The sequence below is a fragment of the Crinia signifera genome, chromosome 3, assembly GCF_055691185.1.
Source record: "Crinia signifera chromosome 3, ASM5569118v1, whole genome shotgun sequence".
Lineage (NCBI taxonomy): Eukaryota > Metazoa > Chordata > Amphibia > Anura > Myobatrachidae > Crinia > Crinia signifera.
This window is the reverse complement of record NC_139219.1, coordinates 200857699-200871338: the sequence shown is the minus strand read 5'-3', so window position 1 is coordinate 200871338 and position 13640 is coordinate 200857699. Positions and strand designations below refer to the sequence as shown.

The 13640-nt window shown below is 38.4% G+C and overlaps 1 protein-coding gene across 1 annotated transcript in view; it reads right to left on the bottom strand.

Moving 5' to 3' along the window:
* The window catches only part of LMBRD1 (LMBR1 domain containing 1), a 198538-nt gene that overhangs the window by 67988 nt on the left and 116910 nt on the right, over nucleotides 1-13640 (bottom strand). The window contains exon 10 of the mRNA XM_083177262.1: nucleotides 10924-10988. Coding sequence (XP_083033388.1) covers nucleotides 10924-10988 — 65 coding nt within the window. The remainder of the gene's footprint in view (nucleotides 1-10923; nucleotides 10989-13640) is intronic.

Below are 13640 nucleotides of genomic sequence, written 5' to 3'. Positions count from 1 at the left end.
ATGCACCCAAATGGTATTTTTTGGTCACATGTGAGGCATTGTCGTACTCGGGAGAAATTGGGGCACAGATTTTGCGGTGCTTTGTCTCCTTCATTCCTTGTGAAAATGACAAATTTGGAGCCAGAACTGCATTTTTGTGTAAAAAATGTAATTTTTCATTTGCACAGCCCAGTTGTATCAAAATTGGTGAAACCCCTGGGGGTTTGAAATGTACACTATACCCCTAGATGAATTCCTTGAGGGGTGTAGTTTGCAAAATGGGGTCACTTGTGGGGGGGTTCCACTGTATTGGTGCTTCGGGGGTCTTGCTAATGCGACATAGCACCCACCAACATTCCACCAGAATCTGAGCTGCAAAATCCAAAAATCACTCCTTCCCTTCTGAGTCCTGCCATGCACCCAAATGGTATTTTTTGGTCACATGTGAGGCATTGCCGTACTCGGGAGAAATTGGGGCACAGATTTTGGGGTGCTTTGTCTCCTTCATTCCTTGTGAAAATGAAAAATTTGGAGCCAGAACTGCATTTTTGTGTAAAAAAAATAATTTTTCATTTTCACTGCCCAGTTGTACCACAATTGGTGAAACCCCTGGGGGTTTGAAATGTACACTATATCCCTAGATGAATTCCCTGAGGGGTGTAGTTTGCAAAATGGGGTCACTTAACTTTTAGCATCTTATGGTGCCTAGAAACCTACATGGTGCCTAAAAAATAATCTCATAAAAAGGAGGCTCCAAAATCAAGTAGGTGCTCCTTCTATTATGAAGCCTGTGGTTTGGTCAACGTGCACACTAGGGCCACATATAGGATATTTATGAATACAAAAGAATTGGGGGAATCAATTTTTAGTCACATTTCTCTAGTAAAATCTACTGTGTTCCTTAGAAAAATGTATTAAAATTGCAAATCTGCAAAAAAAATGAAATTTTGAAATTTCACCTACACTTTGTTTTAATTCCTGTGAAACACCTAAAGGGTTAACAAACTTCCAAAATGCTGTTTTGAATACTGTGAGGGGTGCAGTTTTTGAAAAGGCATCATTTATGGGGGTGTCTCACATACAAGTCCCTCAAAGTCACATCAGAACTGAACTGGTCCCTAAAAAAATCAGTGTTTGAAATTTTCTTGAAAATTTGAGAATTTGCTATTCATATTTTAAGCCTCCTATTGTCCAAAAAAATTAAAAGGATGTTGAAATAATGATGGAAACATAAAGTAGACATATGGTCTATGTTAGTTATTAACTATTTTGAGTGGTATGATTATTTTTGTCTCACAAGCAGAAAATTTACCATTTTGAAAATTGCTAAATTTTCAATTTTTTTACGACATTTTGGTATTTTTCACAAAAAAACACAAACTGTATCGACCCAAATTTACCACTAACTTGAAGTACAATGTGTCACGAGAAAACAATCTCAAAATCACTGGGATAAGTAAAAGCAAAAAAAAGTTATCCCCACTTAAGTGATACCTGTCAGATTTGAAAAAAAGGGCTCTGTCAGGAAGGCAAAAACAGGCTGCGGCGGGAAGGGGTTAAATGATCACATTGGATAAACTACATTTAATTATATTAATAACTGGGACACCAATAAAAGAAAATATTAGAAACAGGAGACCATGTTAATTTCAGCAATGTTCAAATGTACCCATTTATCTATAGACTAATATATTATATACTTTTTTTCAGAGCCATTTCACTCTATTTGCCACATTTTCATATTCTAGTACTATCCATAACATTCTTTATTCATGTCAACTTTTATTCAGGTCATCAAACAGAATGATTTAATAACATAGTGCAAAATTAGTACACTCCACACACACAAACTAGCCACATGCACCACAGTAGGACTGTTAGCATTATAAAATAGGCTAGTTACAGGTATAGGAATATTTTTAGATTTCAAAGAGGTGTCTTGATGTTTCTTGTATTAATGTTGTATAAACACTTGAAATACACGTGAATATGTTTTATTTGAGCATGAAACAAGTGTTAAAACATGAAACAAAGTGTGTGTACTATCTCAGGCACTAAATATGAATGCCAAGCAATCTTTTTCTTGCACGTATTTAGTGCTTGTTACATATCATGTCCCTTTTTTTTTTTTTTTTTTAAAGTATATTCTGGAAACTGGTTTTCAGAATAATTTGGATAAGGGAACATCTATTTTACATGTGATGTGTGCCATCATGATAAGATAGACTAGGCAAGTGTATTTGCATACAGGAGCAAGCTTACAGTGGGTAAGTCATGGCTACTCTTACATGGATACGTATACACATTACATGTAAGATTAGAGAGGACATATTTGTATATTCATTACAAATATTTTTTATCTTAAACAGTTGCAAAGAAATATATCAGAAATGTGCAGTCATGAAGGTATCCAGATGAAAAAGGATTGCGAACTGTTCATCTCCAAAACAGAGGCAAACGTCAGCTTCATTGCTATGGTATATATGTAACAGGCTCCTATTATCTCAAATGATACAGATGGCCCGTATTACCAGTTAGGTAGATTGCATCCCTGGTGAATTAGATAAGACTATTAATAAAATGTATTGATTACGATCCAGATCTTAGACAGCAAAATGAATCAGTATCCACTATGAAGAGGGAGGATCTCTTTAAGGCTTCAGTTATAGATACTGCAAATATGTTTCCTTTGTCACTGATTTTACTACAGTAAGCCACATCTTGGGAAGAGCGGTCAAAGTTCTTTGGCCTATTCTCAACACTGACAAGGATTTAGCTACTTTCTCTAGATTTAAACCTCTTCTGGCATACAGATGGGTTTGTAATCAGAGATAGGCCGATTAATGCAGATGTTGGAGAGAGAGCTAAATTGCCCCCCAATGTGCATGTTAAACCATTGGGATGCCATACAGGTGGAAAATGTATTATGTGTAAATACACAATTGTTTGCAGTTCTTTTCAGCACCCTCATGTCAATAAGATTTATGACATTAGGCATGTTCTTAAGTGTAACTCCAACTTTGTGGTCTATGTAGTGACATGTTCTTGCTGCCTATTCTATGTGGGCCAGACCTCGCGCAAGTTTAAGGAGAGGCTGGCCATACATAGGTCTACAATTAGCATTACACTAAAAGGCAAGGTTATTGATCAGCCTGTCTTTCTAGGAGGCTGAACATGATCTAGAGCAGTGGTAGCCAACCCTAGCCCTCGAGAGCTACCAACAGTTCACATTTTTCAGACAACCTAGCTGCTGCACAGCTGCACTCATTAATCACTGACACATTTTAAAAGATCCACAGATGGAGCTAATTAGCTCACTTGTGATTCTGTGAGGAGACCTGCAAAACATGCACTGTTGGTAGCTCTCGAGGACTAGGGTTGGCTACCCCAGATCTAGAGTGCCTGGAATATTTTATGATTGACCATATCCTGCCGTCTATTCACGGAGGGGATAGGTCCAAATCCCTTCTGGCACAGGAATCACAGTGGATCTTGAGATTGGGGACCACCAAACCGGGTGGCCTCAACGACAAGATACATTGGAATAGTCAGACCGGAGACGAATTCTGTGTATATTATTGCTTGTTGATGTTTTTTTATACAATATTGTAATTTATGACATTTTCTTAAGTGTTATGTATGTATATATTTTTTTGTTTCTCTTTACTTTTTTTTCTTTTGTTTCATATTACTATTAGTTATGGTTGATGTCACTTACTGTTTTATTGTTCTAGGGATAGCAGGCTTTTCCGTAAGGTTAATCATCCATCAAGCAAACCTGACATCCAGGATTGGAGACACCCAGTGCCACTGTCTGTGGAATGCAGAGTGTATAACAAAGGGAGGAGGGGGAAGGGATAGTGGGAAGGGGAGGGATGAGGAGTATGACCGCACTGATATTTATCAAAAAAGTTGTGAGAAGAGGTAATAAGTGATCTGTGAATACTGACTTTTATCCTGTTTGCGGGAACAATAGGTCCCAGAGCACTCGGACAGTATATGTCTTGTGGTGCCTCTGTATGGGACAGTCAGTGGTGCACCCCAGAGTAACAATTGTAATGAAACAATGCCAAGGGAGGAGGAGAAGAAAAGAAAACTCTGGGTGGGGGCACCCTTATATCACAGATCAGGGTATGTTAAATTAGTTAAGATATAGCCTTTATTAGGTATGCTTTAAAAAGATAGTGGGTTCCTGTACCAGGGTGAATTTATAAAAAAGTGCAGCAAAAATATGTGTGATGATGATGATGTGGAGACTGTCACTGGTCTTAGTATGGGTATCGGAAATCCTCATTAATCCCCTAGTTGACACCAGGTTGTGGTCTGTTGTGTTGGGGTGAATTATTAAATCATAGGATTTTTCTTGGACCAGTTATGTTTCACAGCGCGGCAGGGATTACAGCAGTGTGCCGTGCAGCAATGTTATATAATGCACAGCAGTGCGGGAGCATGTAAATCAGCGTGATACTAAAATTGCAATGAATTACAGCAAGGTAAGGAAGGAATGAACGTGTCCACTGGTCGAAACCAGTGGTTACCTGGGAGACCCCACCGGTATGGTAATGGGAAGCCGGGATGAGGTCCGCTGCTGAATCGACATATTAGCGATCATATTAAATTATCTAGAGCCCTGCTTGTAGATTCAAGATGCTGTACGTTATTCCGGAAGTGACGTCATTTGCGTGTCACAGTGACACGCGGAAGTGACTCATACAACTGGGTTTTGGCGCCCTTTTCTGGTCCCACACTAGGTATAAATAGCACTAGACCAGCAGTGGCTCCTTGCTGTAGGAACCTGCTATGTGGTCCACGCTGTGCTTCACCTTTGACGGATGTGCCTGATGTGTATCTTCTGATGAAGGTCCTCATTGGACTGAAACTTTTACGTTGAGTATAACCTTGTTTCTGCTGCACTTGAATAATCAAATACACAGCTGATTTTATCTGCATTTACAAAAATTCTGGAGAGTGCGTCCTTTTTTGTTTATATACATGAAGTTCTGGATGACACCATGGGAGTTGCTTCTGAGTTGCATGGAGTGCGATCTTGTACCGTACAAATTATATATATATATATATATATATATATATATATATATATATATATATATATATATATATATATATATATATATATATATATATATATATATATATATATATATATATATTCACCGTTGTGGTCCTCTATGGGATTGCCACCCCAGCATCTCTTTTTAACACACACATAAACATATACACACATATGTATCATGATATATTGGTGATAAATTGGTCAAAACCAAGGTAACAACTCCAGATCCAATAACAATAGCTAGGTATATTAAAAAAGTCTGCATCAAATACTTGTGTACCACATGTCAGTTTATGATCCCATTACCGGCAAAAATATATAGTCATCACACTCTTACCTGCAGTACTAAATATGTAATTTACCAATGTATATGCCCATGCGGTCTGTCTTACATTGGTAAGACAGAGTGAATGTTTAAAAAATGCATGCCTGCACACTGTTCGGCCATTAGATTGGCCATCATGAATGGCTGGTGGCACAGCATTTTTCTCAATTCTGCCACAGCTTCTCCTCCTAACTGTACACTCACACTGTGGGGTCTCAAGGACCATATGAGTTTCAGCTTTTTTCTGTAGTGCGACATCATTAGGAAGTAAATTTGGCTTTATTGTTTTGCATTACATTATTATATAAATGGAAGGTACTGTCATTTATCTGCCTTTATTCTAAGGTTATCCAAGAATGCGACACATAGATGTAACTATATGCTAGTGACACTTTGTCTACATTATTTATTATCCATGACTGACTATTAGGGAGCATGTAATCTATTTGTGTAAGCACCATGTAACAGCAGTCTGGTTTAATGCCTATACGCAAGCGCTTTCTTTGTTATTATGTATATTGCTATATTTGTATTGTTTATAGGCAACTATGGTGACAGGGAGCACTCCTGATGACTTAAACGCTGGTGACATCATCCCCACACGCCACCTGGCTGGGCATACATATTTGTTATGACCTGACAAAATTGCCACCATAAAGGCAATGAAACTTTGTCAATCTATGCACTGATTTACATTGATTTAGTTGCTTGGAGTGCAACATCCACCCCATCTGTATTGTCTGTGTATATGTGTATGTAATATATATATATATATATATATATATATATATATATATATATATATATATATATATATATATATATATATATATATATATAACGCACATATACACAGACACACACTCCACCTTCTTTGATCAGTTCTTTAAGCTCTAGTTTTCATGTATGTTCCCCACTGGTAACCATGTCTGATATACAGGAAGCAGTTTTGGGTATGAAAGCTTATCTTCAGCATTCTGAAATGGGTAGCAGGAATTTGGTAGCTGCAGGACATATGCAGGTTAAGAATACATAATCATGGCACATTAACTCCGGATGATATTTTCTGCCTGCCAAATGAGACTATAAAGAGCTTTTCCTCGTACAATTTATGCTATTATGATGGATTGGACACACTAACCCTTTCACTCCCAGAAGTATTCATTCTCCTCAAAACACCTCGTGTCGCTTTCAGTAAATTTCATATTCTCGTCAGTGAAAGTTTAGTAAAATATGTGTGCAGAAAGTGCATACTTCCAGCAACATTACTCAGAACATATTTAAAACTTAAAATTCTTAAAATGCAGCATAATGTTATGCACTAGAACTTTTACAATTAGATTAAGGTTTACTAGATATACTGTATAAAATGTGGTCTTTTAAATATCAATCTCTCACTCTCTTTATATCTATTATACACATACATGTACATACACATATTATAGATACATATTGTTACATTTGATAACCTGGCAAAAATTTAATAATGGCTAGTTTATGCTATACACCTGTGCTCCCAATGCAGTCACATAATGTATTCACACAATATAGCATGCAAGAGGAGTAAGTTAACACAGCAAGATACTGTATAAGGCAGTGGTTTCCAAACTGTGCGCCAAGGCTCCCTGGGGTGCCTCGGGACACTTGCAGGGGTGCCTCGGGTTGCTCGTCCAGGACCAATTCAAATTATTTATGATCAATTATTTCTTGACATAACCAGTGCTGGTGGCTGCCAATCATAAATTGTGTACAATCAAAACCAAATCCTGCCCTTTACCACATAACTGAACCTAAGAAGCACATATAAACGCAATCTACTTAATTATATATACATTTTTGGGGGCCTAGGGTTGCCTTGGAAAAATTCTGATACTCTAGGGTGCCGTGATTAGAAAAAGATTGGGAACCCCTGGTATAAGGCATTATATGCTATAGCATGAATGTACTATAGTATACCAATACTGTGACATCACTCTGGACGCAGTACAGTTGCTGCCACTTGTCACCTATATGTAGCCCGCAGTGTGGCTTAAACAACACACTGCAGCCAGTATCGCTACAGACACCTTGAACACTGGGGAGCTGCTTAGGATATTTAGGATGTTCAAGGCAGTGCTTACTTACCAGAGACACCAGCCCCACACTTTGGGCTGGACATCATGATGTTTGGGGTTTAGGTGACAGAGCCAGCACAGGAGGCACTGCCAGTCTGTTACGGCGCTGTGGCAGTGTGAAATGTACAGTATACATAAATTGTGTGGTTGTGATTGCAAATAAACAAGTGTGTAAAGAGGCTGACATTTGCTGATCATTTTTGAGCAATGGAAAAAAGGAGAAGGAATTGCTTAAAGTCAGTCAACTTAAAGCATAATATAGCAAGTGTGTCTAAAGAGACCCATCAAAATATAGAAACTGACACACAACTTGGCTGTCACGAGTGTAGAATGACAGCTCAGTTTAAGAGTTATACTTATCTCTGAAAAAAGACAATCATTTGATTAAAGCGTACTAAGAAAGCAATGAATTGTGTCTCTCAGTGGAGCACAGCGATGTATGAATTCTGTTGTATTCAAAAGGACCATTGTATTGAGAAAACAACTTCATGTGTATATACTTCAAATATATCTTCCTGCTTATTAAAAGAAACAAAAAATTCCCAAGGGTTCTTTCATATCTGAGTGATGCTTTATTCTAAATATATTGTTTAGCCACTTTACTCGCTACACCTGCTCATTATTTCAAATATTTTTATCAGCCAAACCATATTCAGCAGCTCAATGTAGATAAGAATGTAGAAACTTGGTCAGGAGATTCATTTCTAGTTTTGACAAGACACCAGAATGGGCAGTAAAGTGATTTAAGTGACTAAGGGGCAGATTTATTAAGCTTGGAGAAGAGATAAACTGGAGATAAAGCGGAGAAAAGGTAAAAGGAGATCAAGCACCAGCCAATCAGCTGTGTTTGAAAAAGACAGTTGGGAGTTGATTGGCTGGTGCTTGATCTCCTTTTACATTTTCTTTGCTTTATCTCCAGTTTATCTCTTCTCCAACTTAATAAATCTGCCCCTTAGTCACTTATTCTGGTTTACTCGCAAAGCTGAAAAATTTGCAGCCTGGAGTCCCCTGGACGCCACTGGTACCTCCAACTGCCCCCCCCCCCCCCCTTCGTTGCAATCCCCCACACTGCTGCAAATGGATGTATCTAGCATGGATCCTGAGAAGGATCCATGCTAGATACACTCTCTGAGAGGTTCTACTTGTGGGAGACAAAGATATTGTAGTCTTCTTCCAGAATTGCCTATGTTTATCTGCATCTTTTTATCTGTATTGATTGGTTGTAAATAAAGGATACAAAAAGACATTCCATCCTGTTCTAATCTGAAGCTGGTACACCTATAGTGGATTGAAATAACCTGATCTCACTCTTTAACAACATTTTGAACATTACCCCTGAGGAAGTCGTTATGACGAAACGCATTGGGTGTAAGTTTTTCTTCTGCTGTACTCCAATCAACAAATGAGAAAAAAAATGATATTGTATTTTTTATTGTACTTTTATATTAAATTTGTCTAATATCATACAGCCTGTAATTATTACAGTCACTAGAAATTGGTGGTGGATGTTTGAAAGTTATAGCGCACTCTATCTCTTGTTTTATTTATATACAGATGGAGCTGGGCTCCCTCTTGCTGGCGAATCGCCAGACTGCCACCGCTGGCGATCCGCCAGCAGCCCAGCTCTCCATCTGACCGAGACGCGCGTACGTCTCACGCGCGTCTCAGTTTCCGTGCGGCATGGCGACGGGAACCTGTCCGTCTCCGCTTCAGGGAGACGGACAGGGTTAGGGGGGGTGCGGGGAGCCGGCGGGTACCTCGGGTGACTGCCGACAAGCCGGCGGGGACCCCGGGTGACTGCCGACAAGCCAGCGGGGACCCCGGGTGACTGCCGACAAGACCCGTGGGAAGCCGTCGGAAGCGCGTGCATCTCGTGCGCACGCGTCACCTTTCGCAGATACGGGTGGCGGGGGATGGCGGCTGGCATCGCCATCCCCTGCAAAGACAAGCCCCATCTGTGATTATATATATATATTAGTACTAGTACAATTTTTTGACACTATTTCTGTCATGTCTCGACACCAAAATCTGTTAACCATAGAAATTTTACAATTAGGAAAATTATTAATAATTACAATGTGTCTATATATACATACATACATACATACTGTTTCACTGAAATATTTGCATGCAAAAAGTTATTATTAGATATTCTAGCAATAAACTAGATAAGGACGACATCAAATAAAATGTATCAGATTTTTAATCTTCACAATTAAAATATGCAAGACAAAATTCTAGTAGAGTAGAAATACACAATTCTTAATTCGTAGCGATCTCACTTCACCAGATGAATAATGCAGAGTTAAAGATTGGATATTAATTGTGTAGATACTGTAAGTTCCAATGAAGGATACTGTCTCGATAGATTCCATTATTAGGTTCCATAAGTTCCATTGAAGTGTCTAACCTTGCCACTTGGTGCTAAAGGAGAACATAATTAATAGGTTCTGCCATCTGTGGGTGTTAAAGTACTGCATAATACATTTGTTTTCCAGCGACTGCTTCCATCCATTGCGGAGAACTTCCGCCAGGCTGGTGGCATAGGACTGATTGATGATTGATACAACTACAGTGAGAAACAATTCCTATTTCCATCTAAAAGCCAGTTGTAGATGTCAAGGGGTCGATCCTATTAGTGCCGAAGGGTGTGAGGTGCCGTTAAAGTGCTGAAAACAGCACCCGAATTAAGCCGATCATGTACCCTTCGCTGGGCCGAATTTGCATTAAAAGTGCTTGCACCCCTATGGAGGTGCGATCACTTTTAAATCGAATTCTGTCCGCCGTAAAGTGTCGCCCAGTGCCATGATGCTTTGTGAGTGCAAATAGGAACCGCACCTAATAGGAACGACCCCCAAGACCATTAGGAACAGGACCCTCAGCTGTAAGTGCAATACCCCAGAATTTATAACATCTTTGCATCCCATTCAAAGAGTAAAGGTGGAACATAGCGCATTGTCCTAATAATGAAACCTATAAAGACATTATCCTTCATCAGACCTTATCTATACAATTAATATCCAATCTTTAACTATGCATTAATCAACTGGAATAAGTGAGATCGCTACGAATTAAGAATTGGGACAATTGTGCATTTCTACTCTACTAGCATTTTGTCTTGCACATTTTCATTGTGACGATTAAAAATCTGATCTATTTTATTTGATTGCGCCCTTATCTAGTTTATTGCTAGAATATCTAACAATTAACTTGCTGCATGCAAATATTTCATTGAAACAGCAAATATAAGGATTAACAGTCCACATGTGTTTAAAAAAAAAAAAAAAAAAAAAAAAACAACAACCCTAAAACAAGAGTAGGTGAGGGAGTTTATGTTGAAACCAAACCTTATAGTGGAGAAAAATCAATAAATAAATTGCTAGTGGAACAACTAGATTCAACAGCCATGTTATATAATAAAATGCACTTACTTGGAAAGAAATAGTGATACTATGATCAAAAGAGCCACAAGGATGAAGAATATGCCCCAAACGATCTATAAATAAAGAACAATTTATTCAAAAGCCATTGCTACATTTAATTCACATTCATATGTTTTACATATTGTGTAAAAGAAATCGGCATTTGCTTTATGAAGAAAAACGCATGGCACAAACACATTTTAAAGGGCTTTATTCATCAACCATGTTGATACTGCCCTAAAAATATTCTGACATCATTAACAATATATTTTTTCTCTCCTTTTTTTTTTTTAGCAGTTATTCAGAAAAAAATTCTAAAATGGACAGGGTCATTTTAACCAATGCCTTTGGCGAAGACCTGCAGGCTGTCTTTTCATGTAGCCAAAAAGATTGCCTATTCTGCGCATGCCCCATACCCGCACAGTATAAAACTAATATTTTTTTTTAAAACAAAGCACAAAAGGCACCCAACGCTAGAGGATTTTCACACAGCCTAGGTGTAACTGCAGGAAAGAACTTCTGTAATCATCCAAATACTGCTACAGCTGTGGCCAAGGTTAGCAATCTCCAGGTAAGGATCTAACTTCGTCCTTTCTGGTGAAGGACTGATTGTATATACTGTATATTGGATTGTTGCAAACCAGATGCCATCAATCCCAATTGGACTGCAATAACAAAGTAAACATTAAACTGATGTGCATGGATCCACCTGACAAACTGGAATACCTTCTATCCATATGAATTACAACAGATGTTTAAAAGTTAGGGGGGAAAAAGACAGTTACAGTAGAACATCTAATGCAGCTCTTCTGAAATGGCAGTGTAGACTCATCACATTAGGACAGGGGTGGTCAACCAATCAGAGGCAATGAGCCCAAAAATACAATATGTTCTGTTAAGACAAAGGGCCAATACCATGCAAACAAATGGCATGGCCTAGCACAAGGCTTTGTTCATGCCTTTGGAATAAGGTTTGTAGGGTCATGACCTTGTGCTAAACCTCAGTTTTAAGTCTGGCTGGGGGGGGGGGGGGGGGAAGACAAGCACATTGAAAATACACAATTTACGTTATCTTCCCAATATTTCCATGAAGTTATCCAAAGCACTTAAATACATCAAAGAAAGTATCAAAAATAAAAATACATTTATAGAGCAGCATGCATGGAGGCAACCTGATGACAAGGTGAATATTAAAACCTCATTATTGTTATTTACCTGCGTTTGAGTCATTATTGAATGGGAGTGCCACCTTTATGCGGGTATGGATCATTGGTTAGACAGCAACTAGGTTGACGAGCATAAGTTTGACACCACTAGGTCGACATGACTGAGGGTCAACATGGGGAAGGTCGACAGTCAAAAGTTCGACATGAGGTTTTTCACTTTTTTGTAACAATGCCTTAATTACTGGGCCACTGCTTACCAGTGGCCACAAGATAACGGGCGGGAGTGATTGCCATAATCATCATGGGAGCTGCATCTTTATAAGGAAAAGAATCGCATGTGGCTCCAGAGCCACGGGTTGGCTACTCCTGCATTAGGCAATAGAAGTGACAGGTACCTCTTCCCAGTCTCCACCTGCTTAATTGAAGAGGAAAATACAATACATGCCTGATCAGGATACTACAGGACAGTGGATGTTCAGCTTGTCCCTTACAATGTGTGTGGGTGTGTATAAGAGATATATATATACTGTATATACATATATATATATACATATATATATATATATATATATACACACACACACATATATACACATATATACATACATACATATATACACACACACACACACTGTACATTAAATACCATCAAAATAGCATGTGAGGATAGCCCAGTTTTCCCTAATAAAACAACAGTTCTATTTACAGCAAGTATAAAATAAGGTGATTTTTCTGTCATAGGAAACAGGCTATATAATATAACCCTGAATGTTCTGCAGATCAATATTCAAATTTTTATTTTCCTACTGATTTTTTAGATATGCAGAAAACACAATTCTATTTTTATGTACTGCATACTACTTTATTTATATATTTTTTTTAGTTGTACAATAAAAGATCAGGACGTTTCTGGTATTGCAGTCCAAAAGGACTACAGATGTTTCCTCATACGTATTTGCAGCAGTCACACCAAACAGCCACTAAGGCCTTGTGAGACTGATTGCATTTATTGTAGAAAATAAGATGCAACACAAGAACGCAATGATGCACCATGAATCTGTACAAATTAATATGATATGTAGCACTTGAAAGGTTTACGCTATAGTCTCTGAATCTACAAACAAAATGCTACAATGAAGCAGCCGCAGCTTTTTTTGTCATGTTCTCTTGTGCTACGTATATAGTTGTCAGACAATTAATAAGGACTTTTTTAGGGTTACGGTACAGGGGATCGACAGTCACTAATGGTCTACATACCATAGGTCAACAAGGACATGGTCGACACGAGTTCTTCACTTATTTGTGTCTATTTTGACATGGACCTTGTATAAGTGTACTGCGGCCCCATGCATGGCTCACTACGTTTGGCACACTATTATATTCTCACTATTGCCACTTGGATAGTAAAATATGAAGTTTGTTGACACCCAAGTGAAAAACTTGGGTCAACCTTTTGAGTGTCGGCCATGTCGAACCTAAGCTTGTGTCAACCTTCTGTTAATACCGACCTATGGCGTGTTTACCATTTCCAGGTGTAGTCCTAGTCACTATTAGTGGTCG